Genomic DNA, 24,554 nt, shown 5'->3' with positions numbered 1-24,554 from the left:
AAGACACCCCTGATATTAATATCACTGATGAACAATCATGCAAATTTTGCTACCTTGCCTTAAATGTAGGCCTAATTCAAACAACACTTAAATGAGAAAAAAAAGATTGTTGTCAAAAGTATACAATTTGACAACAAGTATATTTTAATAACAAAAATATAAAATAATTGCAATAAATCATCTGTTGTATAACTTGTAGCCAAACTGGGCTTATAGAAACACAAAAACAATTTAGTAAAATGTACAAAAATGTCCGCTTAGTAACACAGAGATGTGCCTGTGTTTGTTTCTGCCAAGCGGAATGGGTGGATTACCGCCGATAAGAACTGCGCACAAATAGAAATAAATATATAACGTCTCCCAGAGGCGCGACTCGGTTCCTTTCGTTCATTTTAAAGGGCCGTTCAATAGAATCGGATCGTTCGCAAACGACCCATCACTAGTGGTTATACAGTTTGAAAAAGTTTTATGGGATGGTCTGTACTAAAATGACACATTACACATCCCTAAATGTTTTAAATGTTGTATCAATGTGTTTTTTTCTATTATATTTTAATTAATCTTTATTTATATCCACTTGTCCTGTTTGCATTACACAGAAGAGACCCCCTCTCCTGTTAAAAAAGTAACTAAGTAACATTTACTCTGAGTACATTTTAAATGAGTTACTTTTAACTTGAGTAGATTTTTAGACCAGTAATTTTACTTGTACTTAAGTAAAAATTCATTAAAGTAATAGTACTTTTACTTGAGTACAATATTTTAGTACTCTTTCCACCTCTGCTAACTGGGATTATTTTTTGTTTAATAATGCTAACTATTTGTGTAATACATACTGTGTATTTTATTTATTTGAAACTAATAGTTGCCATAATGTGAATAGTAAATAGCTAACACGTCTACGTCTTCTTATCACCAGTAGTTAAGTGATGCTTTTTACATAAAGTCGAACATCTGTAACAACAGCAGAAATGCTCTTAGGTAATCTACAAGCACCGCCATCATGCTACTACTCTTTATTTTCATTGTGTAACGCCCACCGTTGATGACGCATGCTTGGTTCTTAAAAACTGGTGGAAACGCGGGTTGGTTCTCTAAAAAACACCAAGGTTTGAAGAGACCCGAAAAGAACCAGGGTTCTTTTGTTGGAAAAGTGCTACAAGAGGGTTAAGGGCCTTCCTCAATAGCCCAACAGTGACTGCATGGCAGAGCCAAGATTCAAACCCAAAATCTTCCAATTGACATCCCAAAGCTCAATCCACTAGGCTACTACTGTTATTCAGCTCTAGTTTGTATATGCACACAGTAGCAGATGCTGTCCAAAACAAACTCTATTCATGCTACAGACAGAGTCTTCAAATCATTTGTATTCTGTCCTAAAGTGACTTTACTATATACTATTGTAAGGGGTCATTATGAATGTCAAGTTTATGTTTTTTTCTTTAGGATTATATATAGTATATAAGCTATCTATGACCTTGTGTCACTTTATTAAAATGATCTGTTGTAATGCCAACATGTTGTCAAAACTTTGTTTATCCTGTCATCAACCAGGGAGTCTCAGTGAGCCTAGCGAGGGGTCCCGTTGCTTTTAATTAGGAAGAGTAAAAAAAATCACACGTAATGGAATGAGAAAATCAATAGGCTATTGGCTTATGGGAGATTAATTGTAATGTCGTAGATCTATTTTAAACTGCCTACGTTGGGTCTTTGAAAATGGACTCATATTTTACTTGCCCACCACAAAAGTGCAAAGGTCAATGGATGCCGACTAAAGATTCCTATTCAGTTGTTGATGCAGATCCCGCTGAAGTAGACCTAGATGAAGAATCTCCCAGCACCAGCTCACCAGAAGTAAAGCCACATCAACCAAAATCAGAAAATACCTAGATATTTACCTTTATCGTAGATTCATCAAATTTCCCATGAGCATAAAGATAATACCTTTTGCGATCCTTGCTAAAAGCATAAGAATAATATCATAACCTGTGTCAGAAGATTTCTGAACACAGGGGGGTCTAGGAGTAAAAAAGCTTGAGAACCACTGATTTAGAATAGATAAATTAAAAATACTGATCAATACAACTCCACTTATGCCCATTTTTTTTCTGATTTTGGTTTCTGTACTACCCTCCCTTTCAAATCTTTGTCTATCTCTGCCTCTTTCTGTCTTGTTTTTCTGCTATGTCATGCACATCCCTCATTCACATAAATGAGTTACTGTCTGCAATTACACTTTTTTCTCTAGTGTCCTCTTCCAGTATCATCTTATCCTGGTAGATAATAGTCCTGTCTTCTCTCTCGCTCTTTTCACTGATCAGACAGCACTTTGCCAGATGAGCAGCTAAATTTAAAGCTCCCTTTGTTTGCCTGTACAACTTTTCCTTTATGTAACATTTATGCAAATACAGTGTGAATGCTAACCGTTTGAAACAATCATCCTGGAGTTAGGATGATGATGGCAGATGGATTTTTACTTGTGCTTTTACTGAAGAAGTCCAACAAGAAAGATTCTTTATGAATCCTTGTTTACTGTCTTACTATGACAGTGTTTTACTTTCCTTCAGCTACAATATCAAAACCAGAAACATGTAAAAGAAGTGGGATATGTCAAGGCAAAAAGTGAACCATCAGTTTTTGACCTTAAAGTGTTGGAAGCTGAAAGCTGGGCAAGGGGAAGGAACTGAGCAACTTTGACAAGGGCCAAATTGTGATGGCTAGTTAATTGGTTTAAAGCATCTCCAAAATGGCAGGTATTGTGGAGTGTTCCTGGCATGTAGGGGTTAGTACCTATCACGGTTGAAGTGGCCAATGAAAAGATGATTAGTGAACGAGGGGTTGGGGTCAATAGTCATTGATGCGTGTGAAGGAAAGCCTGTCAGAGGAGCTGTTTTAGCGCAAATGGTGGTGGTGTGTCAGTGTGTGTTGTGCTGGTATGAGTGGATAAGACACAGCAGTGCTGATGGAGTTTTTAAACACGTCACTGTCACTGCTGGACTGAGAATAGTCCACCAACCAAAAATATCCAGCCAACAGCGCCCTGTGGGCAGCGTCCTGTGACCACTGATGAAGGTCTAGAAGATGACAAACTTAAACAGCAGCAATAGATAAGCGATCGTCTCTGACTTTACATCTACAAGGTGGACCAACTAGATAGGAGTGTCTAATAGAGTGGACAGTGAGTGGACACAGTATTTAAAAAACTTCAGCAGCACTGCTGTGTCTAATCCACTCATACCAGCACAACACACACTAACACACCACCACCATGTCAGTGTCACTGCAGTGCTGAGAATGATCCACCACCTAAATAATACCTGCTCTGTGGTGGTCCTGTGGGGGTCCTGACCATTGAAGAACAGAGTAAAAGGAGCTTTAAAAAGTATGTAGAGAAATAGATGGACTACAGTCAGTAATTGTAGAACTACAAAGTGCTTCTATACTGTATGTTATGTGGGGCTGATAAAATGGACAGTGAGTGTAGAAACCAGGAGGTGGTTTTAATGTTATGGCTGATCAGTGTAAGCATCAAGACTGGACCATGAAGCAATAGAAGAAAGTGATCTGGGAAACAGGTAGCACCAGGATGCACTTTGGGAGGATGGCAAAGTGGTGGAGGCCGTGTGATGCTCTGGGCAGTGTTCTGCTAGAAAACCATGGATCCAGACATTCATGTGACTGTTACTTTGATATGTACCAGCTACCTAAACATTGCAGACCAAGTACATGGTCTGTATTCCCTAATGGCAGTGGCCGTTTTCAGCAGAAAAATGTGTCCTGTAATACAGCAAAAAATGTTAAGGAATGGTTTAAGGAACATGTCAAGGTTTACTTGACCTCCAAATACCACAGATCTCATTTCAATCGAGCATCTGTCAAATGTCTTGAACAAACAAGTCCAATCCATTGAGGGCCCCACCTCACAACTTACAGTACTTAAAGGATCTGTTGCTAACGTCTTGGTGCCAGATATGCCTTGATATATCAGAGCTATTTCAGTGGCACAAAGGGAAACCTACACACCTATATTAGTCATGTGGTTTTAACGCTGTGGCTGATTGGTGTGAAAATCTTATGTAATGTAATTTTTAAGGAAGTAATTCCACAGCCAGTGTCATTTGTAGTTATGTCACCAAACATAGGGCTAAGCCTACCAAAAGAACAAAACATAACACAACCTACACCAAACGCTGCATAGACCTACACAGTTTACTCTGTATAGTTCTATGTACACTTAGTTAAACATTTATTAAATTATTTATATTTTATTTACACCATTTCACTCAGTGGAATGGTGCACCCACTAGCTTCCACGAATGATGCACATTCTGGGAAACCAAAGATTGCATATTGTTGCCACAATATGAACAATTTCATAATTGAATTACTAAAATGACATTATGATTTATGGTTCAATGTCTGAAAAAATGCAAAGATTGTAAAGTGCGTGTGAATGCATGTATGAGTATGAGAATGCATTAAAGGCTGCAATGAACTGGAACCCTATCCAGTATGTGCCCTTGTGGTCAATGGTATGTGAACTGGGGCTGATATACTGCAATTTTTTTTAAAGATACAGCCAATACTTAATATGGATAATTGAATTAATTAACTAATAAATGAATACATTAAAATTTAAAATAAATTAAGATATTTATATTTATATTTGTAATGTCTTCACTTATAAGTGATAAGTGTGCCAAGTCTTTAGGATAAGTCTTTATAATTTCTTATAAAAACAATAAAACTAGCCTATTTTGTTGTTTCACCTGATTAATTTATGGACATTTACTTGGTTTAACAAATAAAATATTTTCACTGAAAAATGCATGGATGTCCCTGGAAAAGATGACGTCTTGAAGGCAGCATATGTTGCTCTAAGATCTCAATGTACTTTTCTGCATTAATGCTGCCATCACAGAAGTGTAAATGACCTTTGCCAAGGGCACTGACACAGTCCCATACCATGACCGACCCTGGCTCTTGGACTTGTTGCTGATAACAGTCTGGATGATCTTTTTCGTCTTTGATCCGGAGCACACAGCGTCCATTTTTTCTAAAAAAGACCTGGAATGCTGATTTATCTGACCACACTACATGTTTCCACTGTGTGATGGTCCATCCTAGATGCATCCGAGCCCAGAGAAGTCGACGCCGCTTCTGGACATGGTTAACATAAGGCTTCTTTTTTGCACAGTAAAGTTTTAAGTGGCATTTGTGCATGTAACTCTGTATTGTAGTGCTTGACAAATGTTTGCCAAAGTAATCCCTTGCTCATGTGGTTATATCAGCTATTGTTGACTGGCGGTTCTTGATGCAGTGCCGTCTAAAGGAATCGAAGATCACGGGCATTCAGCTTAAGCTTGCGCCCTTGGCCTTTATGCACTGAAATTCCTCCCAAATCCTTGTATCGTTTAATGATATTATGTGCTGTAGAGGAAGTAATATGCAAATCCCATCCAGTCTTTCTTTGAGGTACCTTGTTTTTAAACATTTCAATCATTTTCTAATGCATTTGTTGACAAACTGGAGATCCTCTGATCATCTTTGCTCATCAAAGACTCAACCTTTCTTGGATGCTGCTTTTGTACCAAACCATGATTACAATCACCTGTTTGGAATCACATCATTATTTAGTTTTTTCACCTCATTACTAGCCTAAATTGCCCCCGTCCCAACCTTTTTTTGGAATGTGTTGCAGGCCTGAAATTAAGGAATATTAAAAAATGAAATGAAATTGAGCAGATAAATCATGACATATCTCAGGTTCAAACTGTCTGCAATCAAATAAAAGTCAAAGTAAATGTAAGGAACACTGCATTTTTTTTATTTTATTTGCATTTTCCATACTGTCCCAACTTTTTCTGATTTGGGGTTGTAGTAAGTTAAAAAAAATTTTATCTGAATAACTATATAACTGAATAGCTATTTTATTTATTTATGTTTGAACAGTGTGCTACCTGACATTTTTATTGCAAAAATAATTTTTTACATTTTGTTTTGATAAAGGTATTGCTGAAGTGCAAGGTCATGCACTTTTAAAAAAATACAAAATAAGTCCTATCAGTGTCCCATATAATGCTAATGACTATATAGAAATATTAGTGTTTTGGTTACTCTACCTTCTCCAAATCTTCCCATGTCCACTTAGTTTTATTCTTCTTTTCTAACCAAGTATGGCAATGTACGTGTATAACCAGAAACTCGTATGGCTTTGTGTTTCTTAAGGATTTTAAAATACCACAAACTGTCTTGACAAAGAGGCTCATAGAATACTGTAAAAATCTATAAAAGAGCAATCTGACCCAGGTACAGCTCAGTACAACTCAACTAATTTCATAAAGAGATAGTTATGGCTGATGTTTGTGATTCCTCCTTGTCTTAATTAACATTATCAGTGAAGAATCATAGCGTTATTGTATTGCCATTTTAAGTGGTTCGGATTTGAAGGAATAGAAGCTTACTGCTCATTAAATTGTGTTTCACATGGAGAAAGTGGAAATTGTATTAACCATTCTCTGTTAAGCTTAATGGTTTGTCATATTGCTCCCTTGCTGTACACCTTCATAACATCAGCTTTGAGCATAAAAGCAAACAGTCATCTAATAAGGTTTAATATGCCACTGCGGCCAAGTGTCCTAAATAGTGCTGGGGTTTTTTTTGTAAAGGCTTGTAGCAGTAATAAAAACTGTATACTTCACAGTACACAGCTTCACACTTTATTATTCATACCTTAATTCAACATCTGCATCAAAATACATTCATACCAATTCTTACTTCTCTGTGTTATGTTCATCAGGACCTGTAGAGGTGAGGAAAGAAGGGTTGGAGATGCAGATCAACCGCCTGGCCGAGCTGATTGGACGTCTAGAAAACAAGGTAAGAGTTACTTAAAATATCACACAAAACATCCACATGTTTAATTTAGGGTTATAATAGTTAATAGAAATAACATTTTAATAAACTAAACTAAAATATACTCCTCTTTAAATCATTCATCTTTATTCAGCAAATCTTGGTTTGTGTCCCAGTAAGTCTGAAGCCAGGGTGGCTAAAAAACCCTGACTGTTTCCTGAGATATTACTGCACATTGATCATTACGTTGTAGCCTAAAGGTACTGAACTAGTAATCAGAATGTCGCTGGTTCGTACCCCACCATTGCCAGGTTGCTGCTGTTGGGTGCTTGAGCAAGGCCCTTAACTCTCAATTGCTTAGACTGTAAACTGTCACACTGCTGTAAGTCACTTTGGATAAAGGTGTCTGCTAAATGCTGAAAATGTAAATGATCATTAAAGGTTTTAGCAAAGTTCCTACATTTTAACTTGACATTTATGTGTAGACAGCCAGCCCAGTAATTAGAAGTCCAGGTCTATCTTACTAAAGAAAGGGTAGCGAAAAAAAGTTAAACATAAAATTATCAGCATTAAACACATTTAAAAGATCACTACTGCTCCAACATCCTTACACAGTGAACTGTGAAGAATTTACTAAGTGCACTCTTATTGGGCAGGCAGAAATTAATTTTATTATTGAACACATACAATGCTCTCAAAACATTAATAAACCTTAAACCTAAATGTGTAACAAAGAAAAAGTTAATTCAGGGGAATATATAGGTTTGCAGACTTATAAGGCAGAGGTATATTGTCTTTCCTTACTCTTAATCTCATGTTTATAAACTTCTCAGTAATATTTAAGTCAGATGAGTAAGACAGCCAAGTTATTATTATGTTGTAATTGGGACTTTGTAGCCAAGCAGTGAAGTATTTTGATGGATGCGTTGGATTATTGTCCTGCATAAAGATCTTGGCCATCTTAAAAGTCATCTTGGCACCCAGGTGGCACAGCGGGATATTCCATTAGCACACCAGCACAGAGATTCTGAACTCCTCGGTTCGAAACTCGGCATTGCCACCGAGTAGCAGGCATAATTGGCAGTGCCTGCAGCAGACACGGTTCTGCTAGGGCGAGATGACCGGACTATGTGGGTGGGGTCTTCAAACGCTGTGTAAGGACCCTGATGGGCAGAGTGCATAGGTGAAAAAGGGTTCCGAAAAGGACTGCGTGTGGGTCGGAGGAGGCGTGAGCAGCAATATACCCACCTCAACTGCAATCAGGGATCCCCCAGCAGCGGAAAACAAATTGACTACACTAAATGCATAAATAAAATAGAAAAAAAGTCATCTTGACTTTTTACTGTACAGCTACTTAAAGACAGTATCTTTCAGAAAAAACCCATACCAGTACCCCTGCTTCACCTTGATAGCACCTGACTCTAAATCGTGCCCTATGTCCATAAGTGATCCAGCCACAGACTCACAGAGTCACTCTCATTTAATCTGCCCATATAACCTTCGAAAAACCTTCAGGTATTTCTTAGAACAATCTTAATGCTTGAAAATCATATTGAGTGATGGCCTTATTTTAGCTTTCTTTATCTTGGCCATGTCTTTTAGCACTTGACATTCTGTACTTTTTTACACTCCAGGTAGGTTGCAGTTCTATAGTATGGTGTCACTGGTAGCTTCATATTTAATTCTTCTTTAAGTCTTTTGCATCAATCTGTACCTTTGCTTCTTTGTGCATTTTTGAAAGCCTGTAAGCCACAGTAATCCTTTATGTCCTTCTTCATTGCCATTTTGACCAGCAAAGGGGGCACAGAGGTGCAAACAATCGTCTCAGTTCATTCTTATTGTTATTTTTGCCTAGTAAGCATTAATTAGCTTCAGGGGTACCATTGCTGCTTTTCTATACTATATCTTTCTGGGAACTCACCCGGTGTCTCTATGTTTCGGGCCTCACAACCTGCCTTTGAAGAACGGATTATCTCAGAGACGGCAGGACATCCCTTTTCCGAAGCAGAACCCGCCCATAAATCTATGAGTTTCTCATGCACTGCTTGTCTCAGCTAATTCTGAAGGATCCCAATCTTTCCTTTTTTCATGAACTGAATTGTTACAGACGGCCAGAGCAGCCTGTCATTCTGTGACAAGTTCTCTCAGCACTCATCCCCTTTCTACACACTTTCTTTTATGCTGGCTGTTATTTGAAGACTGTTATTTGAAGAGATCTGGAGAGCAGTTTCAATTGTTTTACTTTTCAGTATTAATTAAATCTGTATTAATTAAATAATGCAGTGATATTGATTAACACTGTGATATAAGATGTTATTTACTTTAGGCTACACCCTCCATTTTTACACAAAGACATACGACTTCAAAATGATCAAATCCAATTTAAGCATTTACATTCATAGTTACATTCATAGTTTACATTCGTAGTTTACATTCATAGTTTGGAGTAGGAGAAATGTGAATATAAATAAATTGTAGATTAAAAGATGTCAGACTACTCACTTGCCTAATATTTGTGCACACAGTGTATATTTATACAGTAGAGCCTTGGCTTGAGAGGCCAGGCTCAAGAGGGCTTGTGTATTTTAGTACTAACAACTACTTCACTGCCATGATCATTTAGATAATTCAACCCAATATTACATAAAATCTCCAGTGTAATATGGTGGTGCTAAGACTTTGTGATGTGATTCTACTTACACTTTGTATTCGGAGTACATATGCAGTTTGAATGCACCATGGCTAATGTGATCCCTGGTTAATCCTGTAGTGTTTGCCAGAAAGGTTTCTTTTGAAAGCTAAGAATATCCAGACAGCAAATGTCACACAAAAAAGTTTGAGACAACTACTGAAAAGTATTCTAGCATTTTTTGTTAAATGTAATACAATGTTTATTAGATATTAGATAATTATTACAGTTTGAGTGTAAACTTAAATCTTTAAACACATTTCATACATTTTACAATTTAGTGTTTGGTATGTTTGATCCGTTCCGATGTAAATACAGCATGCATTCAAACTGGCATGAACCAATTCATTTTATTCCTAAATGATTTCACAATATTCCAGAAAGCTTCTAATGATGTTATTTAATGGTTGGCCTTCTCCCAGTGGCTACTAAAATGCTTAGATCAGGTGACTGTGAAGGAAAGTCCATGACAGCACTTTTCTTTTATGGTGTTCAAGTACAACCCCAAATTAGAAAAGGTGGTACAGTATGGAAAATGCAAATTAAAAAAAACACAAAAGTTTCTTACATTTACTTTGACTTTTATTTGATTGCAGACAGGATGAACCTGAGATGTTTCATGTTTTATCGGCTCAACTTCATTTCATTTATTAATAAACATCCATTCCTGCATTTCAGGCCTGCAACACATTCCAAAAAAATTGGGACAGTAAAGCATTTACCACATTGTAATGTTGCCATTCCTTTTCACCACGCTTAAAAGATGTTTTGGAACTGCGGATACCAAGTGATTTAGTGTTTCAGCTTTTATTTTGTCCCATTCTTCCTGCAAACACGTCTTAAGATGTGCAACAGTACGGGGTTGTCATTGTCGCATTTTTCGTTTTAAAATTCTCTACACATTCTCTATTGGGGACAGGTCACGACTGCAGGCAGGTCAGTCCAGTACCCGTACCCTCTTGAAAAATGCATGGACGTCCCTGGGAAAGATGACATCTTGAAGGCAGCATATATTGCTCTAAGATCTCAATGTACTTTTCTGCATGAATGCTGCCATCACAGAAGTGTAAATTACCTTTGCCAAGGGCACTGACCCAGCCCCATACCATGACAGACCCTGGCTTTTGGACTTGTTGCTGATAACAGTCTGGATGGTCCTTTTCGTCTTTGGTTTGGAGCACATGGCGTCCATTTTTTTCAAAAAAGACCTGGAATGCTGATTCATCTGACCACAATACACAATTCCACTGTGTGATGGTCCATCCTAGATGCCTCTGAGCTCAGAGAAGTCGACGCTGCTTTTGGACATGGTTAACATAATGCTTTTTGCACTATAAAGTTTTAAGTTGCATTTGTTTATGTAACTCCATATTGTAGTGCTTGACAAAGGTTTGCCAAAGTAATCACATCATCATTATTATTATTATTATTAGTTTTTCCACCTCATTACTAGCCCTAAATTGCCCCCGGCCCAACTTTATTTGGAATGTGTTGCAGGCCTGAAATGCAGGAATGGATGTTTATTAATAAATGAAGTTGAGCCGCTCAGGTGGCGCAGCGGTAAAAAGACACGCGCTGCAACCAGGGCTGGATTTCGAAGGAGCGTCGTTTCGAATCCAGCTCTGCCTTTACAGTCGAGGCTGGGCGGCTATGGACAACGATTGGCCTGTTGTGGGGGGGCGGGACTTGTGGGGGGGCGGGACTTGAGACCGTAGGGGATGCTCTCTCAGGAACGGGGCGGTTGCGCCCTCTGCTGGCTGGTTGGTGGCGCCTGTATGGAGACGGGAGGGGGTGTGGCGGAGTGTGTGATCCTCCGTGCACAGTACTCTGCCACGCTACACTCGTCAAGTGTGGGTGATAAGACGGTCGATTGGCTGTGCACGTTTCGGGGGAGGCGTGGAACGGCCTCGTCAGCCCCAATCAGGAGCAGGAATCCGCACTAATGAGAGGAAAATGAAATTGGACGCGCTAAATTTATTTTTTTTAAAAATAATAATTAAAAAAAAAATTAAAATAAAAAATAAATGAAGTTGAGCAGACAAAACATGAAATATCTTGGGTTCAAACTGTCTGCAATCAAATCAAAGTAAATGTAAAAAACACTGCATTTTTATTTTATTTGTATTTCCCATACTGTCCCAACTTTTTCTGATTAGGGGTTGTATGTAGTTTTTGCATATGTTTTTTATATTGAGTCTCAGGATTTGTTGTTCAAAACATATTAAATGTATAACAGAAGCATTTTCTCAGTATATGCAGTGACTGCGTATTCTGCCCTCTGGTGGAAAATACATCTATACAGAATGTAAATCTATATGCATTTAACATTATAAAGTATTTATATAACTTGCTCACTCTATTACTTTGTTTTCTGGTGATATTGGTTTCTACTATTAGACTGTTGTGTGCTTAAATATTTGCAGCATATTTCACCTCTATAACTTAAGCTCACAAGGTTTGTAAGATTTTTTCACACCCTATTAGCTTTGGAGTTAATGAGGATTGCTAGTTTCTAAAGGAAAAGCCACAGCTAACATTATTGCATAATATAAGTAGACATCCATTTAAGTACATACACTGATCAGCCATAACATTAAAACCACCTCCTTGTTTCTACACTCACTGTCCATTTTATCAGCTCCACTTGCCATGTAGGATCACTTTGTAGTTTTACAATCACTGACTGTAGTCCATCTGTTTCTCTACATACTTTTTAGCCTGCTTTCAACCTGTTCTTCAATAATCAGGACCCCCACAGAACCACCACATAGCAGGTATTATTTAGGTGGTGGATCATTCTCAGCACTTCAGTGATGCTGACATGGTGGTGGTGTGTTAGTGTGTGTTTTGCTGGTATGAGTGGATCAGACACAGCAGCGCTGCTGGAGTTTTTAAATACCATGTCCACTCACTGTCCACTCTATTAGACACTCCTACCTAGTTGGTCCACCTTGTAGATGTAAAGTCAGAGACAATCGCTCATCTATTGCTGCTGTTTGAGTTGGTCATCTTCTAGACCTTCATCATTGGTCACAGGACGCTACCCACAGGGTGCTGTTGGCTGGAAATTTTTGGTTGGTGTACTATTCTCAGTCCAGCAGTGACAGTGAGGTGTTTAAAAACTCCATTAGCATTGTTGTGTCTGATCCACTCATACTAGCACAATACACACTATCACACCACCACCATGTCAGTGTCACTGCAGTGCTGAGAATCATCCACCACCCAAATAATACCTACTCTGTAGTGGTCCTGTGGGGGTCCTGACCATTGAAAAACAGGGTAAAAGGGACAGAACATTTTTATCAGGTTGTAAAACTAATACGAGTAAATTTAAATAATTCAGTCTGAATAAATTACATTTAAAATAATTACTTGTTTTAAAAAAAATTTAAGATTTGTTGCCTCAGCATTCCATGTGGTTAAAAGCATTTACCGGTAGTCATGTGTGTGGTGAAAAACTGTGAGTGATGTACTGCAGTCAATGCAGATGCTTTAATGAAATGGAATCTAGGCTGATGCACTGTGGATTGGGATTTTTCTTAGAACGATCCATAGTAATTTCATTATTTGAAGAGTCAGTTTATTGTAGAGTTCAGAATGATGTGGGGGGTTGTCACATACATGCACAAACAGAAAAACATATGTGTGTATCATCCTCTGCAGCAGTATCCCAAATCCCTTATTACTGGACTAATTTTATTAGCAGAAATAAACAGGTAGTCAGTATGCACTGGTATACCCATGAATAATAAGTATTCTATATATAAAAAATTGCTCAGAAAGTGCAGTGATAAATTATGCTAGCCCACTACCACTAGGATCCAAGGTTTGAAGGTTTAAATCCTCAGCTGTACTATTGGCCTCTATATGCAGACAGGATTGTTTATGCCTGAGAGATGGTGGACGCCTGTCCGGAGTGTGTTATTGCAATGCGTCAGTGACCCTGACCAGGTAAAGCCATGGTAAAACATGTAAATGATGATAATTATTAAATACTTGTATTTTCAGGTTGATTATATAATAATATAATAATTACTTCTATTTTTCCTTTAAACACACATCAACCCTACAGCGACTGGTAGTGCCAGTGCAGCATTGTTCACAGTTTCGTATTTTCATTATGTGAAATGGGTTTCATCTGGGTACTCCAGTATAGTCCCACCAAATCAGTATCTTTGGGAGAGAGTCAGTGTGCATTATTATGCTGGTTTTAACCTGTAATTGAATATGACACATATTCAGTATGTATTCCCACTATTCTTCAACCCCTACTTGAAGTATACTTTACATTTACACTCTTATCCAGAGCGACTTACAGAAGTGCTTCAGTTCAAGAACACAAATCTGCTGAAACCCTGTTAGAACCAAAGTGGGGGTTTTTTTGCAAGAAATGAATAAGAGCGATAGTAGGTAAGTAAGTACAAGTCAGCTTAAGTGCTTAGTAAAGAGGTGGGTTTTTAATCGTTTTTTAAAGACAGCAAGAGATTCAGATGTTCGGACAGACAGAGGAAGTTTGTTCCACCACTTGGGTCCAAGTACAGAAAAAGCCTTGATGCTTGTCTTCCTTGAGTCTTGGTGGAGGGTCAAGTCGAGCGAGACTAGTTGCTCAGAGGTTGCGTGGTACAGAGCAGGGTTTGATTAGACCACGAAGGTAGCTTGGGGCTGGTCCATTTTTGGCTTTGTAGGTGAGCATCAGTGTTTTAAACTAAATGCGTGCAGATACAGGAAGCCAGTGAAGATGTGGGGTGAAGATGTGGGGTGATGTGGCAGTGATTAGGTTGGTTAAAAACCAGATGGGCAGCTGCATTTTGAATGAGCTGCAAGGGTTTAATAGTGGACATGGGAGCACCTACCAGGAGGGAGTTGCAGTAGTCCAGCTGTGAGATTACAAGTATACTTCATCCACTACTTAATTATTTCAATTCTATATGGTTTATATCTATATGATGTTTTTTTACTGAAATTCTATTTTTTGCATGTAATTAAAATTTATTGGATAGCTTAGCTATAAATTAAGTTCAGGTTGTGCCCAGAAATTTAGTATGGCCAAAATCTTTTTTTTTTTTTATGTTAAATTATACTGAAACTGACAATCAAGAGAAACCCTGAACAGTGCCACAACAGGACACAGGTCTAAAGTAATCTCTAGGGCCCAGCTAAGCATTTTAAAAATTTTAGACCAAAAGGACGATAATTTGGTGCAGGACCAAAACATGTGAATGATCAGCTGGTGAGTGGTCACCCAGGTTAATGATTCGAATCTTTGTACTGAATCAGGAATCATGAGTTCGAATTCTTATTTAACCCGGATCCTATGAGTCCTCTGACTGGCTGCTGCTAAGTACACAAGGCGAGTGAGCAGGCTCACCGAAACACAGAGAACTCGGATAATTTGGCTGAACCGACTTCACTCCAGTCCGTGAATCTAAGTAATAAGTTAAATATTCCAATAAACAAGCAGTTAAACACACTGGTGTTCGTTATGTGGCAGATTTTATGCACATGCTATTATTATTATAATTATCAGTAGTAGTGGTATAGCTTATTAATGCAGCATATTTTCTTGTAAGCAAAACAACAACAAAATATAGTTGTATTATTATTAAAATGCAAATGCTTACAGCTTACAGTGCTTACAAATTAACCGAATTTACCACCACTAGTGTCTAGCGCAGATGGACAATGAGTGTACCCTTTTTAAAATAAGAGCCCACTGACCTTCAGTTATGGATACACCTAGATCCCATTCCCAAGAGTTTATTGAAGAGTTAATAGGGCCACTATTCAAAGAGCCAATTATGTTTTAAACGGTTTAAATTATCTTAACCACACTTCTAAGTTAACCAAAGCTTGGTTAAGCAAATAAGCCTAGAATATAATAGAGTAGCTTTTTCAGTCTCCAGATTGAAATCCCATAGAAAATCTTTGGTAAGATGTAAAAAAAAAAGCAGTTGCAACAAGAAATCAACCCTTAATGAGCTGGAAGTCTTTGCACAAGAAGAATAGGCGAACATTCCACAGAATGTGTCAGAAGCTTGTTAGCACTTAACAAAATCACTTATTAGAGGTTATCAAGGCACAAGGATGTTTCCCCAAGTGCTGAGGATGGGGGTTGAATAATAGTGCACATGGACATTTGTTAGGAGAACTAGATGTTTTTCATTTAAACTCAAAATCAAATTAAACTTCTTGTTGTATAGATTTATCTAATTGTGTATGAATCACCATAATACTTTTTAAAGTAAAGTAGGGATAAACATTTCCCAATTGCAACAATACATGATTTTTTAAATGCATTTTCTCCCTTTTTCTCCTGATTTTTAACGTGTCCAATTTATACCCAATTACGTTATGCTTCCTTTCTACTGGTGCTGACCTCCGCCCCGATTGAGGAGATCGAACTGACACACGTCCCCTCCGATACGTGAGCAGTAGTCGACTACATTTTTTCACCTGCACCAGCCGAGTTCATATGCGAATCAGCCCTGTGCATGGAGAGCCACACCCTGATCAGCATTATTCCTCTACTCTGTGCAGATGCCATCAACCAGCCAGCAGAGGTCATTATTGCATCAGTTATGAGGTCCCTATCCGGCTCCCCAACCCTGTATGAACAACAGCCAAACGTTGTTCATATAGCCGCCCAGCCCAGCCGGATGGCAGAGCTGAGATTCGATTCAATGTATTCGAAATCCCAGCTCTGGTGTGCTAGCGTATTTTACCGCTGCGCCACCTGAGAGGCAATACATGATTTTTTATATTTTTAAAGTGCATGTTCATGGGACTTTGCTGAGAATAACAGAACAACTATAAATCCAAACTATATTTTAGTCAATATTTACCATTTCCAATACTCCCAGAAACATTACATATTTCATCATTAATTCTGGGTACAGTTAATCATTTTAATAAATGAAGTGTGTATTGCCCATGAAACAATAAACTCATGCAAGCTGCTTCCAGAAAATGGTACAGCAGGATATCAGCTCACTTTTTAAAATGATAGTTATAGCACATGATGGTCCTACAGAGATTGGATTAGTGGGGAACAGATGGGTGAAATGACCAGTTCTGAGTGAGGCATCGCTCTCATCAGTGAACTCTTGTTGTCTGTATAATGCAATCCTGCTGCTCAGAGAAAACTCATTTCCTTCACCTCCCACAGTTGCATTCTTAGGACCTCTATCATAGTGACGCACACCACTCACCCCCACATCGTTTTCAGTGGTGCAGTGGCTGCCATTCTCACCCATATACTACATGATGGATAAGCCACCATCTCCAGCCTCAGCAGGAGCAGGAGCTCAGCAGATGTATAGCATCATTAGCAGCTTTTATGCACTCAGCTTAACTAGTATTGAGATTGCTGACTCTAGATCTTACTCTCTCCGCTCAGTTTTGTTGATCTTACTCTCCCTCTACACATTCTCATAGGATAAGTGATGTTAAAATGCATGTCTTTAAGCATAAGGTTCAGAACAGGTATCAGTGGTTTGTAAAGTCATATTGCAGTGCAGTAGGGCAGAAATGAAACTTACTGGACATTGATAATAGCATTTTTACATTTGATTTTATATTTATTTAAGATTTATTGAATATATTTATCTTAAGGGTTTATTTAAAAGATATTTAACATTGAAATTAAGATACCTTGAAATCCTGCTTAATAATAGTTTTTGTCCTTGAATGACCTGTGTTCTGTCAGTCATTACCCACCTTTGAACCCCAGTGTGGTGGTCCATCAGAGCCAAACATGATTGGTAGAATGAATACATGTCTGGAAGCAGGTGAGATCAGTTGTCCTAAAGTTGCATGATAACCAACTTTATTTAAGATTTTTAAACCAATTCAAAGTCTAGCAAAGCGTTGTAAAGTTAAGGGTAATTATTTTTAAGCCACAGTCTGCTGAACCTAACTATCTTAAATTAGTACGTTGGCTCTATGTGACAAGATTAGACTTTGCCCTTTGAGACTACAGTGGCACAGTGGCAAAGGGTTCACCATATTGTCAAAGGATTACAAGGTATGGTAAGCCTAAAATTGGTATGACTGATTGGGTTAATGTGTAGTGCCCTGTGACGGATTTGCTCCCTGTTTAAGCTGTATTCCTATGCCCACTGTTGCCTTATATAAATTTATGAATGTGTGTATGTTTGAACTTGAACCATTTTTTTTTATTAATTATAAAAAAGTAGGTATAAATTCTGTAAAAAGCTGGTAATATTATGTGAGCATCATGAACACTTAGTACCAGAACTGTGAACATTATTATTTGGAGTACTCACATATGTGCAGACTTTTACAGTTTCTACTTTTTTATGAATATTATATAATCTGCCAACAGTAAGTTTTAGGTGATATAAAACAAATGCAAAATATGGAGTATTTTTGTACCTTGCTTCTTTAAGTCACTAAGTCTATGTTTCATATACATTATGATCATTTAATGTGGAAACTACAAGGGTTCTTCTAAAACTACAAGGGTGGGTGCCCAGGTGGCGCAGCGGGATATTCCACTAGCAGCGCTGAGATTCTGAACTCCTCGGTTCAAAACTCAGCGTTGCCACCGGTCGGCTGGGCGCCATCTAGCGGGCATAACTGGCAGTGCCTGCAGCAGACACAGTTCTGCTAGGGCGGGATGACCTGACTATGTGGGTGGGGTCTTCAAACGCTGTGTAAGGACCCTGATTGGCAGATAGAGATGCGCCTGTACAGAGTGCATAGGTAAAAAAGGGTTCCACTAAGAGCTACGCACAGGTCGGAGGAGGCGTGAGCAGCAATATACCCACCTCAACTGCAATCAGGGATCCCCCAGCATCAAAAGACAAATTGACTATGCTAAATTGGGAGAAAAAATGGGAAAAAATGCATAAATAAAATTGGAAAAAAAACTACGAGGGTTCTTTTTTAAAACTCTTTTTATTAAGAATTTCAAAAACAAGTTACATCACTTTTCTACATAGTCACCTTCCGTTTTTTTTCCATTTTTCCAGCGTTGTTCCAACTTTTTAATGCCATCAGCAAAAAATGTTTTTGGTTGAACGTGTAGCCACTGATGCACCTCTGCTTTCACATCATCGAGTGGTCCAAAAAGGTTGAAATCTGGATTGTAAGCTCTCTCTCAGACACGACCAATTACTACTCCTCCCGCCCTCACAGTTTCTCACGAAAATATACAAGTGCGGAAACTTTTTGAAGATCTCTCGTATTACCAGACATTACTACATTGTACAAACCCCACTTTTAGAATAGCTGGGATGTGTTATAAAAACACAATAAAAAGGATTGTGATTTGTGAATTCTCCTGAATCTTTATTTTACTGATAAAAGTTCAATGTTTTTACTGATCAACTTTATTGTATTATGTGAATAGAAACACATTAAACAATCAAACAGGCGTTTCTGCATATAAATTATGTACTTTTTTTCTCTTTATGTAATAGACTTTCAAGAGGCATTTCTTGATGCAGTGGCGGGCTGGTGTTCTGTAACAAGAATTTTTAAATTGCAAATGTGTTTCTATTACAAAATACAATAATGTTGATCAGTGAAGAGAATGAACAAATCACAGATTCTTCTTTTTACTGCATTTGACAAAACATTCCAACGTTATTTGTAAATGGAGCCCGAAAATGCTTAAAAATAAAAAATAAAATATATTAAAACATGACATCATGACATGTCATCAAAATATCAAAAAGGGGGACTATTCAGTTTAAGGAATGGATATGAAAAAAATGTTTCTTCAAATGCTGACATAGGCATCCTGAATGGTTTGTGGAATAAAAAATCTACTTACTAGTGTGCTCTCTAAAACCTTCTATAAAGCTTCAAACATTTTTAAATCTAGTCGTTTTGGAGGCCATGGAAGGCTCTTGACCTGTCGTGATGTTTATCAAACCAGTAACACAATTAGAAAAAAGTGTGTGCATCAGAGGGTGCACCTTGTCCTGTATAATTGCCTTATATTTGTTGGCTGTTATACAACCATGCACAGCAATCACTGAGTGTGTTTACATACACAGATGAATCAGTTTAAATTAGGTTATGACAATAATCGGATTATCAGATTTAGATACAATTTTGTGATCTGATTATAGACAATTTCTGAGTTTACAAAAGTTACTTAGTAATCTGCTTTTAAAAAGCTATTAACAGTGTGTGTTTGTATATATATGCATGCCTACATTAAAAAGTTGGGACTCATGGGATATACACCGATCAGCCATAACATTAAAACCACCTTCTTGTTTCTACACTTACTGTCCATTTTATCAGCTCCACTTACCATATAGAAGCACTTTGTAGTTCTACAATTACTGACTGTAGTCCATCTGTTTCGCTACATACCTTTTAAGCCTGTTTTCACCCTGTTCTTCAATGGTCAGGACCCCCACAGAGCAGGTATTATTTAGGTGGTGGATCATTCTCAGCACTGCAGTGACACTGACATGGTGGTGGTGTGTTAGTGTGTGTTGTGCTGGTATGAGTGGATCAGACACAGCAGCACTGCTGGAGTTTTTAAATACCGTGTCCACTCACTGTCCACTCTATTAGACACTCCTACCTAATTGGTTTACCTTGTAGATGTTAAGTCAGAGATGATCGCTCATCTATTGCTGCTGTTTGAGTTGGTCATTTTCTAGACCTTCATCAGTGGTCACAGGACGCTGCCCACGGGGCGCTGTTGGCTGGATATTTTTGGTTGGTGTACTATTCTCAGTCCAGCAGTGACAGTGAGGTGTTAAAAAACTCCATCAGCGCTGCTGTGTCTGATCCACTCGTACCAGCACAACACACACTAACACACCACCACCATGTCAGTGTTACTGCAGTGCTGAGAATGATCCACCACCTAAATAATACCTGCTCTGTGGTGGTCCTGTGGGGATCTTTACCATTGAATAACAGCATGAAAGGGGGCGAACAAAGCATGCAGAGAAACAGATGGACTAAAGTTAGTAATTGTAGAACTACAAAGTGCTTCTATATGTTAAGTGGAGCTGATAAAATGGACAGTGAGTGTAGAAACAAGGAGGTGGTTTTAATGTTATGGCTGATGAGTGTGTATATATGTATATATATGCATGCCTACACTAAAAAGTTGGGACTTATATTATCTTCTTTGCTACCCTGACTTTTTTGCCTGGATGGCCAATTTGGTCAGATGGGTGACTCTAGGGAAGTTCAAAATGTGCCAAGCTTCCCCTGTTTCTTCACTTTGCAAGCATCCTTGTAAGCAAAGATGAGTTGTGGCTCAACACTTTGTGCCGAAAATGAGTACATTTTAGTAAGCTCAAAAAGAACATTTCTCAATGCTAGATAATTTAGGTTTTTCTTCATTTTCTTCATAATACAGCAAAATAATTCAGGGACTCTGAAAAACTTGTAGTCTGTGTAAGGTGAAGCTGGAAACCACTGTAATGTGTATGACCTCTGAGCCCTCATATGGAACTGCATGAGAAACAGTCATGCTACAGTAATAAATATAGCCACTTGGCTATAACTGTGAAAACTGTTGTTATTAAACACAGTCCATCACTGCTATAAGAAATGCAGTCTTAAAGCCATACATCAGTTTTATGCAGAAACAGATTAAGAAGACAGTGTGAATGTGTGGTCAGATGTGCTCACATTTTATTTTGTTTTTGGAAAAAAAATGGATGTTGAGTTTATTGTGCCAAAGATGAAAAGGACCATACACACTGTAAAGGTGCAAAAGCCAACATCTGTCAAGGTATGGGGTGCATCAAAGCCCACAGCTTGGGTGAATTGCATATGTGTGACGGTACCATTACGGTTCCTTTGCCAAGCTTTTCACACTTGGATCTGGGTTTAGGCTATTAGTTTAGGTCATTGTTCATGGCAGATCATCTTAAGCTTTGTCAGATTGGATGGTGAGTCTCTTTACAGAAGCTCTATAGGATTTCATTTTGTGCTTTGTAGTGATTCAGAGATTTGCCTTGATGAGACTCCTTGGGTCATTGTTGTGTTAAAAGGTGAATCCATTGTGGGCCTTGGCCATTCCGCCAGACATAGGCAACCATGTCTGTATGTAGATGTCTTACCAGCCGAAAGCACCAGTGAGGATTTGAACCCTGGATACCACAGGTAGAATGCAGGCATTTATCTATTTCTTAATACTTACCAGTCTCTCTGTCCCTGCCAATGAGAAGCACCCTTATAGTTTAATGTTGCCACCATTATGTTTTACCATTATAGGATAGTATTAGCCAGATGATGTTCAGTGCTTGTTTTGTCTGTACATAGTTCTTGCTGTTCCTCTCAAATTTTACTTTTCATCACATCAAACCAGACAAGCTTTTCCTGTCTTTGCCAGAGCCCTTTACAAAGAGCTATTAGCAATGCTTTTTACTGCCACTGTCATAAAGGCCTGATTTATGTAGTGCTGCAGAGATAGTTGTCCATTTACATATTTTTACTGTACATCTCTGAACAGGTATTTTAAAGCTCACTCATGTGATCTTCTTTCCTACCCTGACTTTTTTGCCTGGATGGCCAATTTGGTCAGACAGGCGACTCTATAGGGAGGTTCAAAGTTGTGCCAAGCTTTTTCTGTTTTAAAATTATTCAGATTTTTTTTTTTTTTTGCTTTATTTAGTGATTTTCTGAACATGGCTCTTCAAATTGCTGAATTTTTATATTTAATAACATTTAAAATCAGTATCTAGTGATATCAGAGTCACAGCCGGATGCGGTAAATAACAAAAATATATTCATGAATTATACAGTAAATTTACACAGTATTGATGTTTTGAAAAAAAAAATCTTCTCTGCATCATCGTCATGCAGCTCCTTACAACCTCAAATAAGAAAAAAGTCAGTATGAAAAATGCAAATTAAATAAAAATAATTAAATAAAATACAGGAAGAATGAGACAAAATAGCACCTTAAACACTTCATTGCTTGGTATCTTCAGTGCCAAAATGTCTAAGGTGTTGTAAAAAGTAATGGCAACATTACAAAGTGGTAAAAGCTTTATCGTTCCAACTTTTTTTTGGAATGTGTTGAAGGCCTGAAATGCAAGAATTAGGGATGTAACGTATGCAGCATTGTTTTGCATAGTTTGTACCTACCATAGAAATAAAAGGGCATTCATTTTTTAGATAAATAAAAGATTTTAAGAGAAATAATAAAAGGAAACGTCATAATTTTTGCCTTCAATTTTATTTTGTTAAAAAAAAAACGGGAAAAAATCGTATCATGAACCCAGTATCTTGAATCGTATCGCATCGTGGGTAGAGTGTATCACCTATTTCCTTTTATTATTTCTCTTAAAATCTTTTATTTATCTAAAAAATGAATGCCCTTTTATTTCTATGGTAGGTACAAACTATGCAAAACAATGCTGCACATTTCCCTTTTTGTGTAAAAAAAACTGAAATGAAATTTTAAAATAAATCCCACATTATATAAATAAATGAATAATACAAATAAAGAAAGTATCCTCACATAAATAAATTTGACTGGAAAATCCCATACAACTGTGTAGTGACGTCAACCAGGCGAGGTGAATAGTGCCAGTGCCCTCTGCTGTTTAAAGTCAATATCAATTCATTCTACATGAATTACCGATTCGAATCGTGGCACATGTGCACCGATTTTTAACTGCCTTGTGGTGCATCGTTACATCCCTAGCAGGAATGGTTTTATATTAGGAAATGGAATGAAGCTGACCGGCCAAAACATTAAATATCTTGGGTTCATACAGTTTGCAATGAAATAAAAGTCAAAGTAGATGTAAGATTTACTGGATTCACTGGATTTTTATTTTTAGTTGCATTTTCCATACTGTCCCAACTTTTTCCGAGTTGTACATGTGTCCGTTCAGAACCAATAAAAACCTAATTGTTATATGACAACTCAAAATCAGAGAACAGTCAAACTCCGATTTCAGTTATTAGGGTATGCTATTTACATGACTGCTAAAAAAAATTGGCTAACCTTTTCCACATTACTGGTTTCAGATTTTGAAACAGGCATTCATGGTTGGGTTATGCTTTAATCTCTGAAGTGGGAGTCTGTGATAATGGGTAGGTGTATCCAAGGGCAGCAGAGGGCCAGAGCTGAATTCACCAGTGGCTTTTCTGCTTTAATTCTTGTTACAGACAGTCTGGTTTGACCTGCATCAGCGGCTGACAGACACTGATGGTACAGCTAGCGCAGTAAGTATTGGAGGGAATGTAATGCATGATAAGCATGCCAAAGTATTCTCCTGGGCAAATTTTGCATGTGTAATTGATTAAAAACAAATGTCTTAAATTTGCTGCATGATATGTATTTATTATAGCTTTTAAATGGGTTATGTAGAGCAGCATGCACATTATTTGTGAATTATACCAAGTTTTAGATAGCAGTCATGCACAAAAACTCATTAGAATTTCGGGTTAGGTGTTTCCTTTGCTGTTATAAACACCGATCAGCCATAACATTAAAACCACCTCCTTGTTTTTACACTCGCTGTCCATTTTATCAGCTCCACTTACCATATATGAGCATGAGTAGTTCTACAATTATTGACTCTAGTCCATCTATTTCTGTACATACCTTTTTAGCCTGCTTTCACCCTGTTCTTTAATGGTCAGGATCCCCACAGGACCCCCACAGAGCAGGTATTATTTAGGTGGTGGATCATTCTCAGCACTGCGGTGACAACGACATGGTGGTGGTGTGTTAGTGTGTGTTGTGCTGGTATGAGTGGATCAGACACAGCAATGCTGATGGAGTTTTTAAACACCTCACTGTCATTGCTGGACTGAGAATAGTCCACCAACCAAAAATATCCAACCAACAGCGCCCTGTGGGCAGTGTCCTGTGATCACTGATGAAGGTCTAGAAGATGACCAACTCAAACAGCAGCAATAGATGAGCGATGGTCTCTGACTTTACATCTACAAGGTGGACCAACTAGATAGGAGTGTCTAATAGAGTGGACAGTGAGTGGACACGGTATTTAAAATCTCCAGCAGCGCTGCTATGTCTGAT

At 38.0% G+C, this 24,554-nt stretch overlaps 1 protein-coding gene across 1 annotated transcript in view; it reads left to right on the top strand.

Moving 5' to 3' along the window:
• Nucleotides 1-24,554, top strand: part of necab2 (N-terminal EF-hand calcium binding protein 2) — a 191,909-nt gene that overhangs the window by 137,439 nt on the left and 29,916 nt on the right. Inside the window, exons 8-9 of the mRNA XM_063004593.1 lie at nucleotides 6,800-6,879; nucleotides 23,678-23,734. Of these exons, the coding sequence (XP_062860663.1) occupies nucleotides 6,800-6,879; nucleotides 23,678-23,734 (137 nt within the window). The remainder of the gene's footprint in view (nucleotides 1-6,799; nucleotides 6,880-23,677; nucleotides 23,735-24,554) is intronic.

Source organism: Trichomycterus rosablanca, chromosome 11, assembly GCF_030014385.1.
Source record: "Trichomycterus rosablanca isolate fTriRos1 chromosome 11, fTriRos1.hap1, whole genome shotgun sequence".
NCBI lineage: Eukaryota > Metazoa > Chordata > Actinopteri > Siluriformes > Trichomycteridae > Trichomycterus > Trichomycterus rosablanca.
This window is presented reverse-complemented; position numbering and strand designations above follow the sequence as displayed.